General features: G+C 53.2%; 8 protein-coding genes across 8 annotated transcripts; 6 read left to right on the forward strand and 2 right to left on the reverse strand.

Annotated features, from left to right (window-relative positions):
* Positions 1 to 1,936: 1,936 nt before the first annotated feature.
* Positions 1,937 to 2,440, forward strand: CLUP02_06135 (UTP-glucose-1-phosphate uridylyltransferase; the record flags this gene model as incomplete). Its single annotated transcript, XM_049285138.1, has 3 exons — positions 1,937 to 2,006; positions 2,198 to 2,298; positions 2,360 to 2,440. 3 exons carry the CDS (start codon positions 1,937 to 1,939, stop codon positions 2,438 to 2,440), a joined length of 252 nt encoding a protein of 83 aa, XP_049142281.1.
* A 1,071-nt stretch (positions 2,441 to 3,511) lies between these two features.
* On the forward strand, positions 3,512 to 3,784 carry CLUP02_06136 (UTP-glucose-1-phosphate uridylyltransferase; the record flags this gene model as incomplete). Its single annotated transcript, XM_049285139.1, has 1 exon — positions 3,512 to 3,784. One exon carries the CDS (start codon positions 3,512 to 3,514, stop codon positions 3,782 to 3,784), a length of 273 nt encoding a protein of 90 aa, XP_049142282.1.
* A 1,048-nt stretch (positions 3,785 to 4,832) lies between these two features.
* On the forward strand, positions 4,833 to 5,627 carry CLUP02_06137 (uncharacterized protein; the record flags this gene model as incomplete). Its single annotated transcript, XM_049285140.1, has 3 exons — positions 4,833 to 5,172; positions 5,314 to 5,381; positions 5,484 to 5,627. 3 exons carry the CDS (start codon positions 4,833 to 4,835, stop codon positions 5,625 to 5,627), a joined length of 552 nt encoding a protein of 183 aa, XP_049142283.1.
* A 79-nt stretch (positions 5,628 to 5,706) lies between these two features.
* Positions 5,707 to 10,256, reverse strand: CLUP02_06138 (peptidase family M1; the record flags this gene model as incomplete). Its single annotated transcript, XM_049285141.1, has 6 exons — positions 5,707 to 5,737; positions 5,871 to 6,061; positions 6,146 to 6,965; positions 7,309 to 7,751; positions 7,806 to 10,101; positions 10,174 to 10,256. 6 exons carry the CDS (start codon positions 10,254 to 10,256, stop codon positions 5,707 to 5,709), a joined length of 3,864 nt encoding a protein of 1,287 aa, XP_049142284.1.
* Positions 10,257 to 10,472: 216 nt separating this feature from the next.
* On the forward strand, positions 10,473 to 11,455 carry CLUP02_06139 (uncharacterized protein; the record flags this gene model as incomplete). The annotated part of the gene is made up of 4 exons (XM_049285142.1): positions 10,473 to 10,580; positions 10,925 to 11,024; positions 11,087 to 11,300; positions 11,374 to 11,455. The coding sequence occupies 4 exons, from the start codon at positions 10,473 to 10,475 to the stop codon at positions 11,453 to 11,455; spliced, it is 504 nt and encodes a 167-aa protein (XP_049142285.1).
* A 63-nt stretch (positions 11,456 to 11,518) lies between these two features.
* CLUP02_06140 (uncharacterized protein) lies at positions 11,519 to 11,791 on the reverse strand (the record flags this gene model as incomplete). Its single annotated transcript, XM_049285143.1, has 1 exon — positions 11,519 to 11,791. A coding segment is annotated over one exon (273 nt), but the record flags the coding sequence as incomplete, so codon positions are not given.
* Positions 11,792 to 13,003: 1,212 nt separating this feature from the next.
* On the forward strand, positions 13,004 to 14,519 carry CLUP02_06141 (phosphopyruvate hydratase; the record flags this gene model as incomplete). The annotated part of the gene is made up of 4 exons (XM_049285144.1): positions 13,004 to 13,127; positions 13,207 to 13,552; positions 13,608 to 13,658; positions 13,724 to 14,519. The coding sequence occupies 4 exons, from the start codon at positions 13,004 to 13,006 to the stop codon at positions 14,517 to 14,519; spliced, it is 1,317 nt and encodes a 438-aa protein (XP_049142287.1).
* Positions 14,520 to 16,261: 1,742 nt separating this feature from the next.
* CLUP02_06142 (nonselective cation channel) lies at positions 16,262 to 18,874 on the forward strand (the record flags this gene model as incomplete). The annotated part of the gene is made up of 6 exons (XM_049285145.1): positions 16,262 to 16,667; positions 16,779 to 17,115; positions 17,172 to 17,486; positions 17,540 to 17,857; positions 17,911 to 17,974; positions 18,041 to 18,874. Coding segments are annotated over 6 exons (2,274 nt in total), but the record flags the coding sequence as incomplete, so codon positions are not given.
* Between the last annotated feature and the right edge of the window lie 264 nt (positions 18,875 to 19,138).

The raw sequence follows: 19,138 nt of genomic DNA on the forward strand, positions 1-19,138 counted from the left end.
CTTGATAAAAACAACGACGTGCTTCCGGAGACTGCTGTTGTTGATTTTTTTTTCTCGCTCTCTCCGCGCCTCCTTCTTTGCCACTTATGCGAGCCAGCTACAGCTGCAGCCGCCGCTTCTCTCGTTTAGGCGTCACTAGTCTGAAGCGCCACAGGGGTGCTGAGAAAGTCGTGGCCAGGCCCAAGGTCAGTGGGTTGCAGTCGAGGAAAGGTGGACTGGAATGGCTTGGGTGGGCGATATCAGGTACGGAGCATTAGCTTCGGGGACTGGTTAGGTAGGTTGGGAAATGTTTTGGGTCTCGAAGCTTGCTTTGATTGTTCTCCTGTCTGTCCTCATATCGGAGACGAGTGCGAGCAAACGAGCATTGAGTCAGAAGGAAAAGAGGAGAGAAAAAAAAGACAATGCCAATGTGACTGACTAGAAGGCGTGCTGTGCTGTGTGGTGAATGATGTACGGATATCGCGAAATAAAAACAAGCCAGCACAAGTTGAGGTGTGAAGGCAAGGTGGGATGAGGTACATAAGGTAGTACTCAGTAAGGTAGGTACCTTAAGGTAAGGTAGGTAGAGGAGGGGTGGAAGGCACAAAGTACGTACCTACTTCGTATATGGCATCGGGTTCGAGAAGGAGGTGAGGAAGGAACCTGGAAAGCAAGGTTATTGACGGTGACTGCCCATCTCAGCACCCAGCATTTCGACCTCAGGTGTGTCGACCATTGGGTGTCTCCAGTGACAGGCGCCCCTCCCCGTGCGTGGCTGTCTCCTCCTCGAACGGGGGGAACGAGATAAAATGAAAATTGGCAAATGCGAATCGACTGGGTTCCCACAGTGATATCACCGCTATAAAGCCAAATGCCCGGCCGCCTCCTGCCTGTCTCTGATTCCTTTTGACGGCTCTCCTTTTTTTTTAACCTATTCTATTCCTCTTCCTCCCCTCTCCATCCCAACTAGATCCTCGACCACATTCGCTCGTTGCTGTTGCTATTGCTGTAAGTACCTCACCTGGACTCCCATCCCCAATTGCCCGCCACCTGCTTCCCCTCCAACCCTTCTTCACCCCAAGGTACCGCCGATCACCGCAACCGCACTCTATCTGCTCCAACCAAGCAGATTGCAGTTCTGATCTTGCTTCCGAAGCACCTCACTTTGCCTCTCTCTACCAATTTCGCCGTCTTGGTACCTCCCCCGCCCTTCCCCCCAGCTCTCGTTCACGGCGGGAGTACCCTGCTTTCCCTCCGCCGACCTGCCTCATTCCGCACCTTGCTTTATTTTTCCTCTCCCATATCACATGGAGAAGCTCACAAATTACGTCAGGCTACACAGAACACTTTGAGCTACCAGCAATCTTTTTCGCCGCAAATCCTACGGCGAATCCCCTGTCAATGTAGGCACTACCCCGCCGTCCTCGAAATCACCGCTTGTTTTTCCCTCTCCTTTTCCACACCGTCCCTTCTACACCTACAAAAAAATTACGATAGACTACAATTTCGCTCTTTGCTTCGGTACAATCCATTGACATTTTCTCAGCATATTCAGCTTCACACCGCGAATCGCGTCAAATATCCTTCACAATGGCTCAAGCGATCAAGAGCGCTCTTCCCACCCACCTCAAGTCCCCCCTCGGCGGCCAGGGCAAGAGCGATGAGGAGTTCAGCTCCCGTCACCACGGCAAGACGAGATCCCACATGGTACATACTCTATCCACCCTTTTCTTTCAGTGCACCTTTGAGCGAGGCATGTCGAGTACCGCGACCGGTGCCTGCTTTGTCCCGAGACAGACTGAACACGGCCTTGTGCAGTTCAAGAACCGCCATACCTGCTAGCTTGTGTCACTTCTTCCATGCCGAATACCTGAGATGTCGTACGACGCTTGGCTACTTGCTTTACCTTGACGGCCGCGGCTGGGCCAGTCCCAAACGGCACCGTACAGCACCGTCAATGCGTGAGACGCCAAATACCTCCAAAGACATTTGCTGGCTTGACGTGGCTGAAGGAGACAACCTGGGCGGTACGGTGTGCGCTGTTCTCTCCCCGGCAACAAGCTCTACGATGCCTGTCAGGGGTAGCAGCAAGCTGGCCACATTGGTCGCAGGGCCCCGCAGCGGATCACTCGACGATAGCTTCAAAGCATTCCCCACTTTGAGAAGCTTCCATTGCAGGACTTAGTCCCTTCTTCGTGAATGCGCGGCTGACTTCAAGTCCAGGCTTTCGAGAACACTTCCACCAGCGTTGCTGCTGCCCAGATGCGCAATGCCCTCACCCAGCTTTCCGAGACCGTCACCGACCCCGAGCAGAAGAAGGTAAGCAGAAAAATCCACCCCAGCTGTAATCTTGGGAACACGAGTTCTAATCATCTTACAGCTGTTCGAGACGGAGATGGACAACTTCTTCGCCCTCTTCCGTCGCTACCTGAACGACAAGGCCAAGGGCAACGCCGTGTAAGTGTACAACAGGAACCTGCGATACAAATAGCCTTCCAGCTAACAGTGTGATAGCGACTGGGACCGTATTGCTCCCCCCGCCCAGGGCCAGGTTGTTGACTACGAGGACCTCGCCAACTCCGAGTCCGTTCAGTTCCTCAACAAGCTTGCCGTCCTGAAGCTCAACGGTGGTCTCGGTACCTCCATGGGCTGTGTCGGCCCCAAGTCAGTCATCGAGGTCCGTGACGGCATGTCCTTCCTCGACCTGTCTGTCCGCCAGATCGAGTACCTCAACCGCACTTACGATGTCAACGTGCCCTTCATCCTCATGAACTCATTCAACACCGATGAGGACACCGCTTCCATCATCAAGAAGTACGAGGGCCACAACGTCGACATCCTCACCTTCAACCAGTCCAGATACCCCAGAATCCTGAAGGACTCTCTCCTTCCCGTCCCTAAGAAGACCGACTCTTCTATTAACGACTGGTACCCCCCTGGTCACGGTGACGTTTTCGAGTCGCTTTACAACTCTGGTATTCTCGACAAGCTCATTGAGCGCGGTATTGAGGTTGTCTTCCTGTCCAACGTTGACAACTTGGGTGCCGTTGTCGATCTCCGTATCCTCCAGCACATGGTTGAGACTGAGTCTGAGTACATCATGGAGTTGACCAACAAGACCAAGGCCGACGTCAAGGGTGGTACCATCATCGACTACGAGGGATCCGTCCGTCTTCTCGAGATCGCCCAGGTCCCCAAGGAGCACGTCAACGAGTTCAAGTCCATTAAGAAGTTCAAGTACTTCAACACCAACAACATCTGGCTGAACCTCAAGGCCATCAAGCGCGTCGTCGAGAACGATGAACTTGAGATGGAGATCATTCCCAACGGAAAGACCATCCCTGGTGACAAGAAGGGCGAGTCTGACATCTCCATTATCCAGCTGGAGACCGCTGTCGGTGCTGCCATCCGTCACTTCAAGAACGCCCACGGTGTCAACGTTCCCCGTCGTCGCTTCTTGCCCGTCAAGACCTGCTCTGACCTGATGCTCGTCAAGTCTGATCTCTACACCGTCAAGCACGGCCAGCTTCAAATGAGCTCCAGCCGCTTCGGTGACGCTCCTCTCATCAAGTTGGGTAGCGACTTCAAGAAGGTCTCTGACTTCCAGAAGCACATCCCCTCTATCCCTAAGATCATCGAGTTGGACCACCTTACCATCACTGGTGCCGTCAACCTCGGCCGTGGCGTCACACTCAAGGGTACCGTCATCATTGTTGCGACGGAAGGCAGCACTATTGATGTGCCTCCTGGATCCATCCTCGAGAACGTCGTTGTGCAGGGTAGCTTGCGCCTGCTTGAGCACTAAGTGGCTTTTTTGCAGGTTTTGTATTTTGAGCACATTCCAGTCAGATGTCACGATGCATTGAGAATCATCACAAGAAGACAATCTGGAGGCGAGATGGAACAGTAGAGAGAAACCAATGATCATTCCCCCCAAAAAGGCGGCGTCTGCATAAGGTATCTGTGGCAGCGGCAGAACAAACTCGATAGTATTTTAATAAGGCACCTCAAACCATGCGTGTGCATTTCGTTGACCTCCACTTGCACTTGCATTGGCTATGTCCCCGTCTGAACCCTATGAATTGCCGTGGATTTTGGCATGGTCCATCGAGGACCGTTTGTGTGTAACGTCTGCGGTCTGCCGGTAGCTTGGACCTGCATTTCCGTGTGGAGTGGTCCAGAACCGACTAGCAACGAGTAGCGGTGAGACAAAGAAAAAGAAATCTGAAAAGGCAACATGAGAAGCACAACAAAAACAAAAATTGAGGTGAACAATGCGCGCGGTTACATGCCTGTCCTTACTCCGGACACCACAGCGGGCGGGCGCAATCCGGGGGGTAAGGTAGGGGAGGGGGGTCTCGACGTGGGATGCTGCCGCCGGATGCATGGTTTTGGTGGGCTGCCGGTTTCCGACTGATAGTCTACGCCTCCATGCATTTCTTTCTTGCTTCATGGAATAGCAGCAACATTTTGCATTTTGTAGGCAATAACGGGTTCACCGAAAGCAAGATTTGTTAGGTTTTTGATGCGGGCATATTGGCACTCCGTTTTACGGGCAACAAGAGGCTAAATAGTGCGGGCCACCCCCCTATATGGTAAAGAGGTCTTATTCGCCGTCTTGTCCTTTGACAACCGTGGACAGCCCTGCAAGCGTCCAGATCGCCGTTCTCTCTTAGCTTCGTGGACTACTTCCCCTTTCTCGGTGACAACGACATCCATCCTCTTTTTGCATTGAATACGAGATACACCACCTTGAAGTTACTCGACAGAACCCCTGACCTTGTCAATTGAGCCAGAAAAACACCTCCACAACCAAACCACAAACCACAAACAACACACAACACACGGAAATCATGGGCAGCCTCTCCGGCCCGGCAGCCACGGCGCTGCCATACTGGCAAGTCAACGTCCCCACGGACCGCCGCACGGACGAGTGCCCGGAGGGCCTCCGCAACCTCTCGGCCAAGGACGTCGGGATCCTGAGCACGCCCGACGCGGCCTACAACCGGCAGACGTGGACGGAAGTCCGGCGGCTCGTCGAGACGAACCGTCTGGATCTGTTCCAGCGGGTGCCGAGCGAGCTGAGGCGGTACCGCTTGTTTATTCACCACTTGATCAAGGAGCACGGGAGTGTGATGAACTTTGTGCTGAGGCAGCGGCTTGGATGGGAGGAGCCGTTGAGGGCTACTGAGGGTAAGAGGCCGTTTGAGGCAGAGGGGGATTATAGGATTTTGTATAATGATTGGCCGTATGGAATTGATGGGCGGATTGTACATCTTGTTGTTTGGACGAAGTTTGAGCTAGAGGAGAATCCGGCTACGGGGGATTTGACAGAGAAAGCGAGGGAGGAGATTGATCGATTTGTGGAGGGGACGTTTCGGGCGAGAACGGAGCCTGATACTGTGAGTTTTCATCCTCTCTTCTCCTCTGTCATGATTTGGCGGTGCCCATCTTCAGAACGGACCTGCAATATGGACTTGAGTGGAGCTGACGATGATGACTAGGTCATTTGGTTCAAGAACTGGCGGAGTCTCAAGTCCGTTCACGCGGTTGAGCATTTCCACGTCATGCTCTTTGACCCGGATCCCGCGTTCATTCGGGAGATTACCAATGGAGATGTGCCCCAATGTGACAAGTTTGAGGCATGAGTAGTAGGAAACTCGACAGGCCTACGGATCGGTGAAGGGGGGGGTTTGAGTGAGATTTCATGACGGCAAATGGCACAGATCAAGGGGGAGAGATGGCACGATAGCGAAAACTTTGTGAACTCTCTCACCGTCAACCTCGGTATAGCGAACAATGTTAGACTTAAGTTGATGTGGTTCTTTCTTTACGAAAACGATGGATTTGACTATGGCTTTGCCTGAGGCGGTTCTCTATACTCCACACACGAGGCCGCGGCCATGGTGATGGCAGTCGGCTTCTCCATGACGACCTTGATAGTCCAGTCTGCTGGATTGTTGAGAGGCTCATGAATATCTGATCGTTCTTGGTAGCACCGCCTGATCCCCGTAGTGATAGCGGGACCGAGGGCTTCAAGCGTCTCAAAGGAAGAGTCGCCCAGAATCTTTTGGTACCACGACTTGAGTCAGCAATGATCCATATATATGTAGACGGAGTGAAGAACTATCAAGACGGCGAATAAGAGGAAGAAGAAGTCACAAACCTTTACAACGAAGGACTCGATCTCGACGTAATTATCCGACCTTCCAATGTAGCCCTCGATCTCGATACTGACCACGACAACCTGCCTCGCTAGTCTCTCGTTGTCATTGACTCCGATGAGCGTAGGCACGCGCAGCTCGTTGATGCGTAGACTTGAGCTGTAGACCGCCCATACCTGGGTACCATTATGGAAGCCATGGGCCAAGGAGTAAGACCGGCTCACGCTACTACCGAGCAGCGATGCCTTTGGTAGGGCGAGGGAGATATCCAGGTAGCGAATTCTGGGCAGCTTGTCCTTCAGGAATGCCGGCTCCGTGAGACCATCAGCCTCAGACCCGGAGACGTGGTACCCAGTCAACGCGTTCCAGATCATCTGCATGGCGTTTTCCAGGCTTAAATCGTCCTCGTAGCGGTTCACGTTGTCCAGTATGCGGAGGAGCGCCTTGGCCAAGAGGCCATAGTGCACCGTGTCATCGCTGACCTTGTCCGCGAGTGAAGCGGCCTCGAAGGGCTCGAACATTGACAGCTCGGCGGAGACAACTACGGGCTGCGTCTTGCCCCTGCGGCCCCAAGCGTCGGTGCCGGCTTTGATCGTGCTATGAAGGTCGCGGACCCGGACCACCGCAAAAGGCTCGCCGGCCTCGGCGCGGACCTGCCACGACGAAACTCGTTTCGACTCCATGTGAGCAATGGTGCAATTGATAATCAAACTCAATGAAAATTCGATTTCTTCGAGACCGGCCAAGATACACGGTCGGTTGGGCGGGATGAGGTGAAGGATGAACGTTGGACGGATTGGCGGCAGCTCAAGGTGAACGGGTCTCACAAACTCAGTATGCACTGGCTGAAGAAAGTGCCCTACATGACGACTACCTAAACAATCGCGGGGTCCACCACAACCATAAAATCACCCACATCATATGCGATGCTCTCATGCACATAAAGACAGTAGCAGGTACCAGTTGAATAGTTTTAAATGAAGGGCTCGACAAGCGGAGATGTTCTCTTTTTTGTCCAATTTTATTACAATGCGTTATTTGTTTGAATCTTCCTGCCGAACCCAGCAATATACTGCCCCCCTCATCCATCCAGGATGGAATGGCAGGCATTTATGCTACGTTGGCAATCGCCCTCATCAAGATATACACCTAAAGATTCAACCACTTGCGCAGATCCTCAGTATCACGGGAAGTCCATGCGATCTTGGCCTTGACCGAGTCGGTGGACTGCGACAAAGCACGCACGAAACCCTTCTTCTCCTTCTCCGCGAAGAACTTGTCAAGCTTATCCAGCTGTTCTTGCTTGGTAAGCCCGCTTGTGCAGTAGCTCACAATGCTGCCAATCATGGAAGATTGAGCAGGGAACTTGGTGTAGATCTCCTCCCATCTCGTTTGCAGCCAGTCAAACAGGGCCTCGATGCCGCCCTTGCTCGACCGCAGACTGCCGATCGGAATGTAAATATCTTGGTCACGAACCTCGCCGCTCAGCAAAAGATCCAGTGTGCGTTGGCGGAGCTTGGGGTCGCGGGATTGGCCAAGGGTTCGGAGAGCGCTGTTGCGCTCGTCGGCGGTCTCAGCGGTCTTGTAGTACTTGTACACGGCGTCATACTGTGATTTTAGTTAATGGCTTGCTTCAATGACATCTTGAAGGAACAGGCATACCTCTTTCTCGCCGCCAAACTTAAGAACAATTGAAAAGACGGAGCTTCGGATGTTGGGGTGAATCGCCGTCTTATCTCCAGCCGCGAACTTCTCGAACATGGCCCGAGCAGCAGCAACAACCTTCTCGTCACCAGACATACCGGCCGCACTAAAAGTGAGAGCCTTGTACTGTTGCTCAACGTGGCCATCGTTGCTCGAAAACTCCCATCCTAGCTTGTGTGCGATACTGCTGACAATTTCCCGCTGGAACTCGGTGAGCTTGTCAACGACAGCATCATCCTCAATCCAGGCCATCTTGATTGAGCCCAGACGGGTGAGGATCTGGTCCCACACCAGGTACTCGGCCTCGCCTCCCTGGCTAAGAGCCTTGAACAGACTCAAAAGAGACGAGGTCTTCTGGTAGCCAGAGGTTGCGAGAGCAGCCGTATCAGCCACAATACCAACTCTGTCCTGGACGGAAAGGAGTTCCGCAGCGTTTCCAAGCTTCTCCAGACGATCAATAGCGTACTTGGTACGGTAGAATCCCGTAGAATCGGCGTTGATCTTGAAGAACTCGGCATCGTCAATCTCGAATTTGGTGTCACGAGTAGTGAGCATCAAGTCCTTGTCGACACCCCCCTTCGTACGGACGTTCAAAGAGATGGGGTAGAGAACCTTGTCTTCATCGGGCTTGACGTCTCCTGTGGTCAGGAAGCGATGCTGCTCCACGCTAATTGACTTGCCTGACTCGGTGACAGAGACGACGGGGTATCCCACGTTCTGGGTCCAAATGTTCATGATGGAGCCAACGTCCTTGCCGCTAGCCTCACTCAAGGCTTGCCACAGGTCATTCGTAGTGGCATTGCCCCAAGCGTGACGCTTAAGGTACTTGCGGACACCCTCCATAAATACATCCTCTCCAAGGAATGCCGAAAGCATGTGGACAACACAGGAGCCCTTCGCGTAGCTGATACTATCGAAGATCTCGTTGATCTCCTCGGCCTTGTGGATGGGGACCTCAATAGGGTGACTGCTCCTGAGTCCGTCGAGACCCAATGCTGCCTGAAGATCTTCCCTGACGAAAGACTCCTTGAGCTTCCACTCGGGGAAGAAGGCGTTCATGGAATAGCGAGACGCAAACTCGGCGAAGCCTTCGTTGAGCCACAGAGCGTGCCACCAGTCCGGAGACACAATGTTTCCGAACCACTGGTGAGCAATCTCGTGAGTGATGACTGTCGAAACTCGCTCCTTGGCTGCGGCACCACTGGTCTTGTCGTCAAACAAGACTTCAACAGTACGGTAGGTGACCAGACCCCAATTTTCCATAGCGCCAGCGGCGAAATCAGGAATGGCAACCTGGTCAAGCTTAGGCAGAGGGTAAGGAAGACCAAAGGCCTTTTCGTAGAACTCCAAGGCCTTGACACCGATATCCAAGGCATAACGGCCTCTCTCGATGTCCTCGGAAGGCGGAGCATACACTCGGATGGGTACTCTGAAGTCGTTGGTCTCGATGTAATTAAGCTCGCCGACGATGAAGGCAACGAGGTAGGTGGACATGACGGGAGACCTGTTGAAGCTGACAGCCTTCTTTCCAGAGGGCAAATCTTTCTCTTCAGCCACATCCATGTTGGAAAGGCAGGTCAGGGCCTTGTCAGCAATCAACGTGACGGTGAACTCGGCCTTGAGTGCTGGCTCATCGAAACAAGGGAAGGCTCTGCGGGCGTCGGTAGGCTCCATCTGGCTGGTGGCCATGATACCCTTAGTGCCATCCGGCTTGTTGTAGTATGAGCGGTAGAAACCCGCCATTTTGTCGTTCAGCTCACCGACGAACTTGATCTCGAGGGTACCCTTGCCGCCTTTGGTGAGCTTCTCCTTGAACTCGAAGCTGTGCCATTGCTTCGACTCGTCGTAGGTGACGACTGGTTCGCCAAGGCTCTTCTCTTGTCCTTCGACAGAGAAGGACAATGAAGTGTTCTTGATCTCGATTTCATGGGTGTTCAAAGAGATAGTGTTGGAGTCCTCCGCCACGTCAAAGTCAATCTTCACCAAGCCATCGAACTTGAGCGTCTCGAAGTTGGGCTCAAGAGTAAGATCGTAGTGGCGCGGGACGACGTTGGTAGGCAGCTGTTCCCGAGGGTAGTTCAGCGTGCCAGCGCCGCCATGCTCTCCGTGTCTGCACATACTTCTCTTGTAGGAGCAGTATCGTGTAGCAGCGACGCGCTGAGGGTTCTGGAGTCGTGAGGTTCGTCGAGGAGGGGTAGCTCGGAGTACTGGCGAACGGGTCGCAAAGGCGTTGTGATTTCGTAGTCGGTAGGGACTGTTGAAGAAGTCAGGTCAATGGGTAACTCAAAGGTGGAAAGTGACCGGATAAGAGTATAGGTGTACTTACATGCGCGTGACTGGTCTTGCCGTCGTGTTGACGATGCGTGGGGTTAGGTTGACCGTTCGTCTTGTTGCGAAACGGAACGCCATTGAGGAGGGGGAGGGGGCCAAAGCCGCAAAGGAACGAAAGCGGTCAGTCTGCTAGGCACCCAAGCTGTCTAAGGAAGGTACATGCAACAGAGACGTGGGGTCTAGCTGAGGGGAAGCTTCCAGTTCTTCTGTGCAAATCAATGCTCCAGTCTCAGAAGTGGAAGGCGCCGACGCAGGCCGCGCAGACCGCTGGCAAAGGTAGAAAACTCTCCCCCCATGCCTCAGGTCACTTTCTTTCCCTCAGCGCCGCCCGGACCCACGCCAGGCCGCTTCTACCCGATACGGCCCACTGCCGTAACCGTGCTTTCCTGGGAGGGCCGCCGGGTGTGCTGTCCGGGCTAGAAACACGGGGTCTACCTTACTTGCTGCCTTCCGGCCGGCCTTAGAACACGGATTTCAATCGGAGGTCTTGTGGGGGATGTCGCCGTCAATTTCCGGGCGTGAAGAATATTGAATCGCAAATATTAATATCACCACAGTGCATCCCACAAATCCTCCGCAGTCATCATAACTTAGTTGTCTAACTAGACACTTCCGCAGCTAATCAGAAAAGACAGCAGAAATTACCTTGCAAAGGATGCACGTAGCAACAAAGCAAGACTGAAAACCCCCGATACTTACAGTTTAATTCGCAAGTTCTTCTTTGCTGAGCTAGCGGGATGATGTAGCACATCCTCAACTTTCGCCATTGGTTAGATCGATCCCAACATTGCTCCATCTGCACGAGTTGCAGCATTGAGTCCAAACTGTATCAACGGCCTACTTGCCGTGCGATTACAAAACAAGTTCTTTAGCGAAAAGAGCCTAAAGTCTCCTCACGATCAAAGCAGGCCCCGGGAGGCAAGGGGACCTTAGGCACCGGAAGTACGGAGTAATGCTTGAAGAAATGTTTGGTAGCAATGACAACTTGTCACGTGCGCTTTCCGCTGGCCGTAGAGCCTTGCTTCAAGAGCAGGTCGACAAAAGCTGGGAAATTGTTTATCCTACTGTGGAAGCCAGCGTCTATATGAGCCAACCGAGAGACTCGAAGAATGCCATATCCCAGTGATGTGCTATGTAGGACTTATACTCGGGTGAAAGCGGACAAAGAGCTTGCAGGCACGCGGGTGTGCCAAAGCAAGCCGACTAACATGCTGTCTCCCCGGCCGAGAACCACCTCCCCGGGTCAAAGCCAGACGTCATTTCCACTTGAGCTCTAGACGATTAGGTTAAAATTACTCTAGGCAATATCAGCTGCCTACATAATGACTTGCCTGCCGACCCTACACTTGTCTTACCCCGGCTTTACTGGACGGGGTGACGGGGTCGGGATCCATGATCGGGAAGAACCGCATTAGCACCTGGCTATTCCGAGCAACATCCTCGGGATAATCCATGGCGTACAGCCTGTCCCAGACCATTTGTGGAGTCAGAATGCCATTGTTTGATCTCAATTGCCAATTAGCAGCTCGTCGTTGGACCGGGGTGCCGGGGAAAAGACGTCTTGAAGATCGGGTGTCGGGACTTGTAGATTGTCGAAGACGCACTTTGACGCAAGCTCAGTCCCTAGAGTCCACAAGATCCCGATGATGGATGGCTGGAGAGCCGTTGTGCGAGAGACAATGGTTGTGGGCAGCCAATCAGACCACACGAGGATGCCAACGGCCGATGGGCAAGGAATCAAGACATGGCAACGGCCTTTGTTTTGTCCAGGACCGAGGTCAGTGACTGATTAGGGCACCTGGAAAAGACACAGAAAGCCATGGAATTTATGAGGCCGGACTCGGGGCTGGGGACGAGAGACGAGAATAGCGAGAACGGCCCAATGAAGAGAGACAAGGGCAGAAACGTGTTCCAGATCCCTCCCAGCTGCTGGCCGCTTTGGCAGGGCAGCGTTTTCATTGCTTGGTTTGTTGAGAAGGTGGCCCTCACCAAAGATGCATTTATCGTGGTGAGGCGGTGCTAAGACCAGTACCAAAGATACTTTGAAACGAAGCTGGTTTGTGATATTCTTGGCCGTTTGGAGCTTGGGGCCCATGTAGCGCTCTAACAGGGCAGATGCCCCGCCTCGTCTCGAGAAAAAGCGATTGGGCATCCGTCCAAGATACCCCCAATCTTTTGAGCGATCCAATGGCGCTGTGTGCACCTGCCCCGAGCTAAGTTAAGCAACTTATGATACCTTACCGCAGGTACCTCACCTCACGTCAGGACTCAGGACTCCGGTGCAGCAGCAGGGCAGGTGGGGTTGCAAACGAAGGTACCTACCTTACCCTTACCTGAGGAGGGAAACGACCCCTCCAAAACAATCTGCTCCCACCGTGCTCCTGCTGTCCCTCACCCCCGCCTCTGTCGCCATCAACCTCTCTTCCATCACTTCAACCTCATCTTTTTTCCTTCATACGCAAGTAATTGCTGAGGTCTTACTCCGGCTCTATCAATCAAAACTCCACAAGTAAGTTGTCTCATCATACGTTTCCACTCCACTGCACCTGGCGATGGTCTTGGGGAAACACCTAGGAGCTTGCAAGCTGTGTCCGAAGAATCACCCCACCATGCCATCCCACCCTGAGGCAATTCTTGCTGTCCGGTCAAGGAGCGAGCACTTGCAAGCTTAGCAATTTCCCCCAATCGGTCCTATCACATTGTTGACTCACCCACTTGTCTCTTTTCTGCCTTCTGCCAATATAAAGCCTTTCCCTCCCCCCACGACCATCTACTGACCTCTCTCTCCCCTCTTCGTTAGGAACAAATCCATCACACGAGACAACATGGCCATCACCAAGATCCACGCTCGCTACGTCTACGACTCCCGTGGCAACCCCACCGTCGAGGTCGACGTCGTCACCGAGACCGGCCTTCACCGTGCCATCGTCCCCTCCGGTGCTTCCACTGGTACGTCGTCCTCGTCCTCGCATCCTACCCCTGCCGAGAGATAAAAAGTATCGAGAAGCTGATATAACCCATTGAACAGGCCAGCACGAGGCCTGCGAGCTCCGCGATGGTGACAAGACCAAGTGGGCTGGCAAGGGTGTCACCAAGGCTGTTGAGAACGTCAACTCCGTCATTGCCCCTGCTCTGATCAAGGAGAACCTTGATGTCAAGGACCAGACCAAGGTCGACAAGTTCCTCATCGACCTCGATGGAACCCCCAACAAGACCAAGCTCGGAGCCAACGCCATTCTCGGTGTCTCCCTGGCTGTCGCCAAGGCCGGTGCTGCTGAGAAGGGTGTCCCTCTCTACGCCCACGTCTCCGACTTGGCCGGTACCAAGAAGCCCTACGTCCTTCCCGTTCCCTTCATGAACGTCCTCAACGGAGGGTAAGCGATTCCTTGTTACTACTGCCATCCAACATTTGCTCACTCCATGCTACAGTTCCCACGCCGGTGGCCGCCTCGCTTTCCAGGAGTTCATGATTGTTCCTTCGTAAGTTGACCCACGCATCGAATCTCCTTCGGCCTGTTCTGTTCCATCAGCTAACAATTGTGAAGTGCTGCCCCCTCCTTCTCCGAGGCCCTCCGCCAGGGTGCCGAGGTCTACCAGATCCTGAAGAGTCTGGCCAAGAAGAAGTACGGCCAGTCCGCCGGCAACGTCGGCGACGAGGGTGGTGTTGCCCCCGATATCCAGACTGCCGAGGAGGCCCTCGAGCTCATTGCTGAGGCCATTGAGAAGGCTGGATACACTGGCCAGATGAACATCGCCATGGACGTTGCCTCCAGCGAGTTCTACAAGGAGGACGCCAAGAAGTACGACCTCGACTTCAAGAACCCCGACAGCGACCCCACCAAGTGGATCACCTACGAGCAGCTTGCTCAGCAGTACTCTGACCTCGCCAAGAAGTACCCCATTGTCAGCATTGAGGACCCCTTCGCCGAGGACGACTGGGAGGCGTGGAGCTACTTCTACAAGACCCAGGATATCCAGATCGTTGGTGACGACTTGACTGTCACCAACCCCCTGCGCATCAAGAAGGCCATTGAGCTCAAGGCTGCCAACGCCCTTCTCCTCAAGGTCAACCAGATCGGTACCCTCACCGAGTCTATCCAGGCCGCCAAGGACTCCTACGCCGACGGCTGGGGTGTCATGGTTTCTCACCGCTCCGGTGAGACTGAGGATGTCACCATCTCCGACATTGTCGTCGGTATCCGGGCTGGCCAGATCAAGACCGGTGCCCCGGCCCGTTCCGAGCGCCTTGCCAAGCTCAACCAGATCCTCCGCATCGAGGAGGAGCTTGGTGAGAACGCCGTCTACGCCGGTGCCAACTTCCGCAAGTCTGTCAACCTGTAAAGTGGTTTAGCGATTACGAAGATGAGCTTTTGCGTTCCATAGTCCGATGGTAGTATTCTTCCCGGAAGACTCGGCAGGACTGGGGTGAAAAAAATTGATGAGAAACGTCTGGCGTATAGGAAATGCGCAATGGAGGGATGAATGGGAGCATCGATGACGAAATTCGTAGCTTACCGCACTTTATCCTAAAATGAAAAAAGAACAAATATCCCCCAATGTTGAGAGCTTCAGAAGGTGCCTGAGAGGTCACCCATGTTTGATGCCGGCGATTAAATCAAAAACTACCTTATTACAAAAGAGCATCGACCGCCCTGCCGCGAGCGTTGGTGAGCTCCGATATATAAAGATAGCTCCATGAGCCCCGCCAATATTGACCGCGTGAAAGATAAGGTCCCTGGATGGCACTGTTTAGAGCAACTTTTTGGTAGGCGTCGTCGGCCAAGAGCGGCATTATGTAATACAAGCAGCTAAGCTCTGACGCTTGATGCGGCTAGCGCTCTTTTTCCTTTGACCCATCAGATTCAGAAGACGTGGGTGTGGACGTGGAGCTGAACACACGCACACATACACACACCGCTCAGTGCACCGGTACTACACTCAGCTTGTGGCCCAATCACTTGGATTCAGGCTGGATGCTGCAAGGTGTGCCATGCCTGGGCTGAAGAACTGCAGCAAAGAGTAGCCTCGAATTGCCTCGGACGACAAAAGTTGGCAGCCCGAGAAAGGTGAGAGGCACCGTGCACGACTTCAAACTCCCGTCCCCCCTTCCTCAGTACCTAGGAGCTACGAGTTCACAGCCAGCTAGAAGGCTTGCTAGCGCGAGTGCTGGTTTATCTCAGTCTTCTTCACCCATCAATTACGGATCCAGTTGATGTTGCAGCGTACATTGCAGAAGCTTAGGACAAGACAATTCGGACACAGCCGGGCGTTTGCGCGACGCATGTGTCGTCATTCATGAGACTACACACACCAGACGAAGAAAGAGGAATTCCTGAACAACTGGCGAGCCAGCAATATTGCCGTGTCGCAACCTGAACACCGAGTCAGTGTGTACTACTTTCCTTCTCCTCTGTCCTTCTCTTCTGTAATGGCCTGGCGTATCTCCCCTCCGCTGCTTCTGCGGCTCTCTTCATCACTATACGCAGTATCCCGTACTAGACGCGGCCGATGCTTCACATGCAGCATGCCGCCGCTGCCGCTGCCGCTTCATGAATGCTAGTTCTGGCTAAGAATCACATTCCACAACATTCCACAACTTGACGCGCGGGCGATGCTTTCTTTGCCTTAGTTACCCCAGACCACCTTGTCGGGCTCAGGCTCGCATTGAAAGCAGATGTGCTTCTACTTTTAGCGTCCCCATGCACCGTGGAGCCAAGAGCCGTGTCGTCCCCTGTCCTACTCCATCCGCATCCTATCTAATATCTACCTTACCGATATCTGCGTCATCTCTGCTATCTGTGAGGCGCCGACATTTGTTGTCTCTTGCGGTCACCCTGCTACCAACTCCCCACCACCACTCTAGCATTTGTTGTTGTTAGTGTTGCACCTTCCTGGCTGTAACTGACTCCCCGGCTATCTAGTATAACAACTTGAGCAGCCCACTCGGATTGTGACAGGCGAGAGCGTGGGGGCAGCCCCTAACTTGCCACTATCCACGTGGGTGTATCGCGCCGTCTTCTCACCATCACCGCCAGTTTCTTCCGCCAAACATCCCATAGCTCACTTATTACGTACGACTGAGCTCTGTCTACACGTTAAATGTCCTATCGACCCTAGCTCCAGCCATATGTCACATCACCGTCGCCTACGCTACATTCTATACCATCACGAAGGGAAGTTCGATACAGTCCGGCCATACTATGTCGGAGCGCACCCGACGGGCACGCCTCCAGCTTCCGGAAGAACGGCCGCTGCTGCAACGGAACCGTGCCAGTCACACCTCTGAGTTTCAAGTTCCTCTCTATGGCTGCATGGTCAATCCTCACAGCCACTTACCAGTATACACGAATATTCACCGTATACGACGAGACATCATCTCCATTGTTGAAGACTATTTGAGTTTGGAACAACTTCGTGATGTGCGTATCAACATCGCCGTCGTCCGCCCACTTGTCGACAAATTGTATGAGCTCGACGACATCTCCATAGGTATGTTCAAAGTCATCCGTCTCTCTCACCTCGATCCTCAATCTCGTAGAAACCGAGATCGATCCCGATTGCGCGGAGTCGTTTTGTTGCAAATAACCTGACTGTCACAAGTGTATTGCCTGCTTGTGAACCGCGCTCAGTTCCTATATGAGCAATCTCACTTGAACAATCGACAAAATGTCAATTACAGTCGCGCAGCTCTATGCGAGCTGGTGGCAACGCGAATATTGAGGCGCTTTAGCGAGGACAATGAAGGGCCTGATGGTTTAGTGCTGCTAGCACACATCCTGGTTGCCGGCTTTGAGCCCTTTCAGATGGCACCGGCCGGGATTCGTGAGGCAGCCTCGACGGAGTCCTATCGCAGCTACAACCGCATGCTTCCTTCGCTCGAAGTTGCCATCTTGACTGAGAGTAAATACTTCCTCAGTGCTACTCCTTGCCAGAAAGTGTAGGTTCTCGCCTTGCAGATTATAGTTTGGGGCAGACACTAACAACGGTCTCAAGCGTCGATGCCATTTACGAAGGCCGTATTGTCTACACTCCTTCGAGCTTTATGGACATTATTCCAGACCACTACAAACTCAAGCCTATCTCACTCTACAACCCACGCGAAGGGCCACTACTGGACCAATATCGACTGCTTGTGCCTCGTACCAGAAACATTCTCGAGGTTTTCCAGTTCCTGATTCTGCTGGCGCTCTATCTCTTTGTCATGGCCGAGCGAAAGCCTGAGACTTTCACCGTCTTGGAAGGTTGTTTCGCCGTCTATGCCTTCGGGTGGTCTCTCGATCAATTTGCTACTATTTTGGAGCATGGCTGGTAAGAGGACCCAACTCTTGTTACAAACAGCAGCGTCACTCACGACAAGACAGGCACGTTTACACCCAGAATCTGTGGTCCTTCCTTGATGTTGGCTTCATTGGCATCTATGTTGTATACGCGGTACTGCGCATCCATGGAGCTCGAGTCGGAGAACTTGTTCCAAAACAACAAGCTCTCGATGTACTTGCGATGGGTGCCCCAGTACTGGTCCCGCGTCTTGCCTTCAACTTGCTATCGGATAATCTGGTGTTTCTCTCCTTGCGGTCCATGATGTCGGACTTTGTCCTTCTCACGTTCTTGTCGGCATGGTGTTTCGGCGGCTTTCTACTGTCGCTTCTGTGGCTTGGTGAAGGTGCACATCCTCCAGTGTAAGTTGCTCCAGGAATTGGCCTACCGTGTACAGCTTCTAATCCAAATGTAGCACTATCAGTAAGTGGATGCTCTGGATCTGGTTTGGACTTGACGGGACGGGCATCAACGAATCGGTAAGAATCCCTTCTTCTTCTTCGCCTATTTTTCTATACGTCAGGCTTAATAGTAATTTCCACTAGGTTCAATTTCACCCCATCTTAGGTCCTGTCCTAATGGTCGCTTTCGCCTTCCTGGGAAACACTTTGTTCCTCACCATCCTCGTCTCGATGCTTTCCAATACATTTAGCACGATCGTTAAGAACGCGACTGCAGAGATAATGTTCCGCAAGGCCGTCTTGACCCTAGAAGGAGTCAAGGGTGATGCCATTTTTGCGTACCAGCCCCCCTTCAACATCCTGGCCGTCTTCGTCCTTATTCCGCTCAAATTCATCCTCACCCCACGATGGTTCCATAAGATACATGTAGCTAGCGTTCGGCTAGTCAACCTTCCGCTACTACTGATCATCGCGGTGGCAGAACGCAGAATCCTTTGGCCAGCGCCGCAGCCGGAGAAGAAACAGTCTAGCAGCCTTACGCTGTACCCGAGGGTCAAGCAATGGTTCTGGGAGAAGTGGCGCATAACGGCCCACCGCGACATAAGAGCCGTGTTCGACCTACCGCCGCCCGAGTCCGTCGAGGAGGAGATTGCGGTGGACGACGAGCTCACGCACCATCTCATCCGGCGACAATTCACTCGGTCCATTACAAATGATACCATGCGGAAGAAGTCGCCTCTTAGGAGAGATTCGATGTTCCCGGGCGTGTCGTCCAAGTTGCGCGGGTCCTTTACGGGAAGCGAGGACATGCAAGACGTCAGCAGCAGGTTGGATTCTCTCGAGCAAACGTCCCTGAGAATCGAGGCCTTGCTGGCGCGCATGCTGGACGCCGAGGATTACTCTGACCGAGGCTTCGGTACTGGGGAGAGCAGCACCCTTCGTGATGGGGAAGCGCCTCTGACCCAGTCACCGAGTTAGCCACGTAGCTGTAGTGCAAACATTGGCAGACACGGAAGTGTAAAGTTCTGGCGTGTGGTGGTGTTTATATAAGTAGAAAGCAGGCCTAAAAGTATCGAATCAAGTATCTTCAAAGGCAATGCTGCTCATGAGTAAACAAGTAAACAACACATTGGGAATATCTTGTGCCTGTAATCTGAAGTAGGAAGTAGCATCTACCTAGCCCGCACGTACCATACCACCTTCCCAAACTTCCCTACCTTCATATCGCGGCAATCGAGACCA

This window comes from Colletotrichum lupini, chromosome 3, assembly GCF_023278565.1.
Source record: "Colletotrichum lupini chromosome 3, complete sequence".
NCBI classification, from domain to species: domain Eukaryota; kingdom Fungi; phylum Ascomycota; class Sordariomycetes; order Glomerellales; family Glomerellaceae; genus Colletotrichum; species Colletotrichum lupini.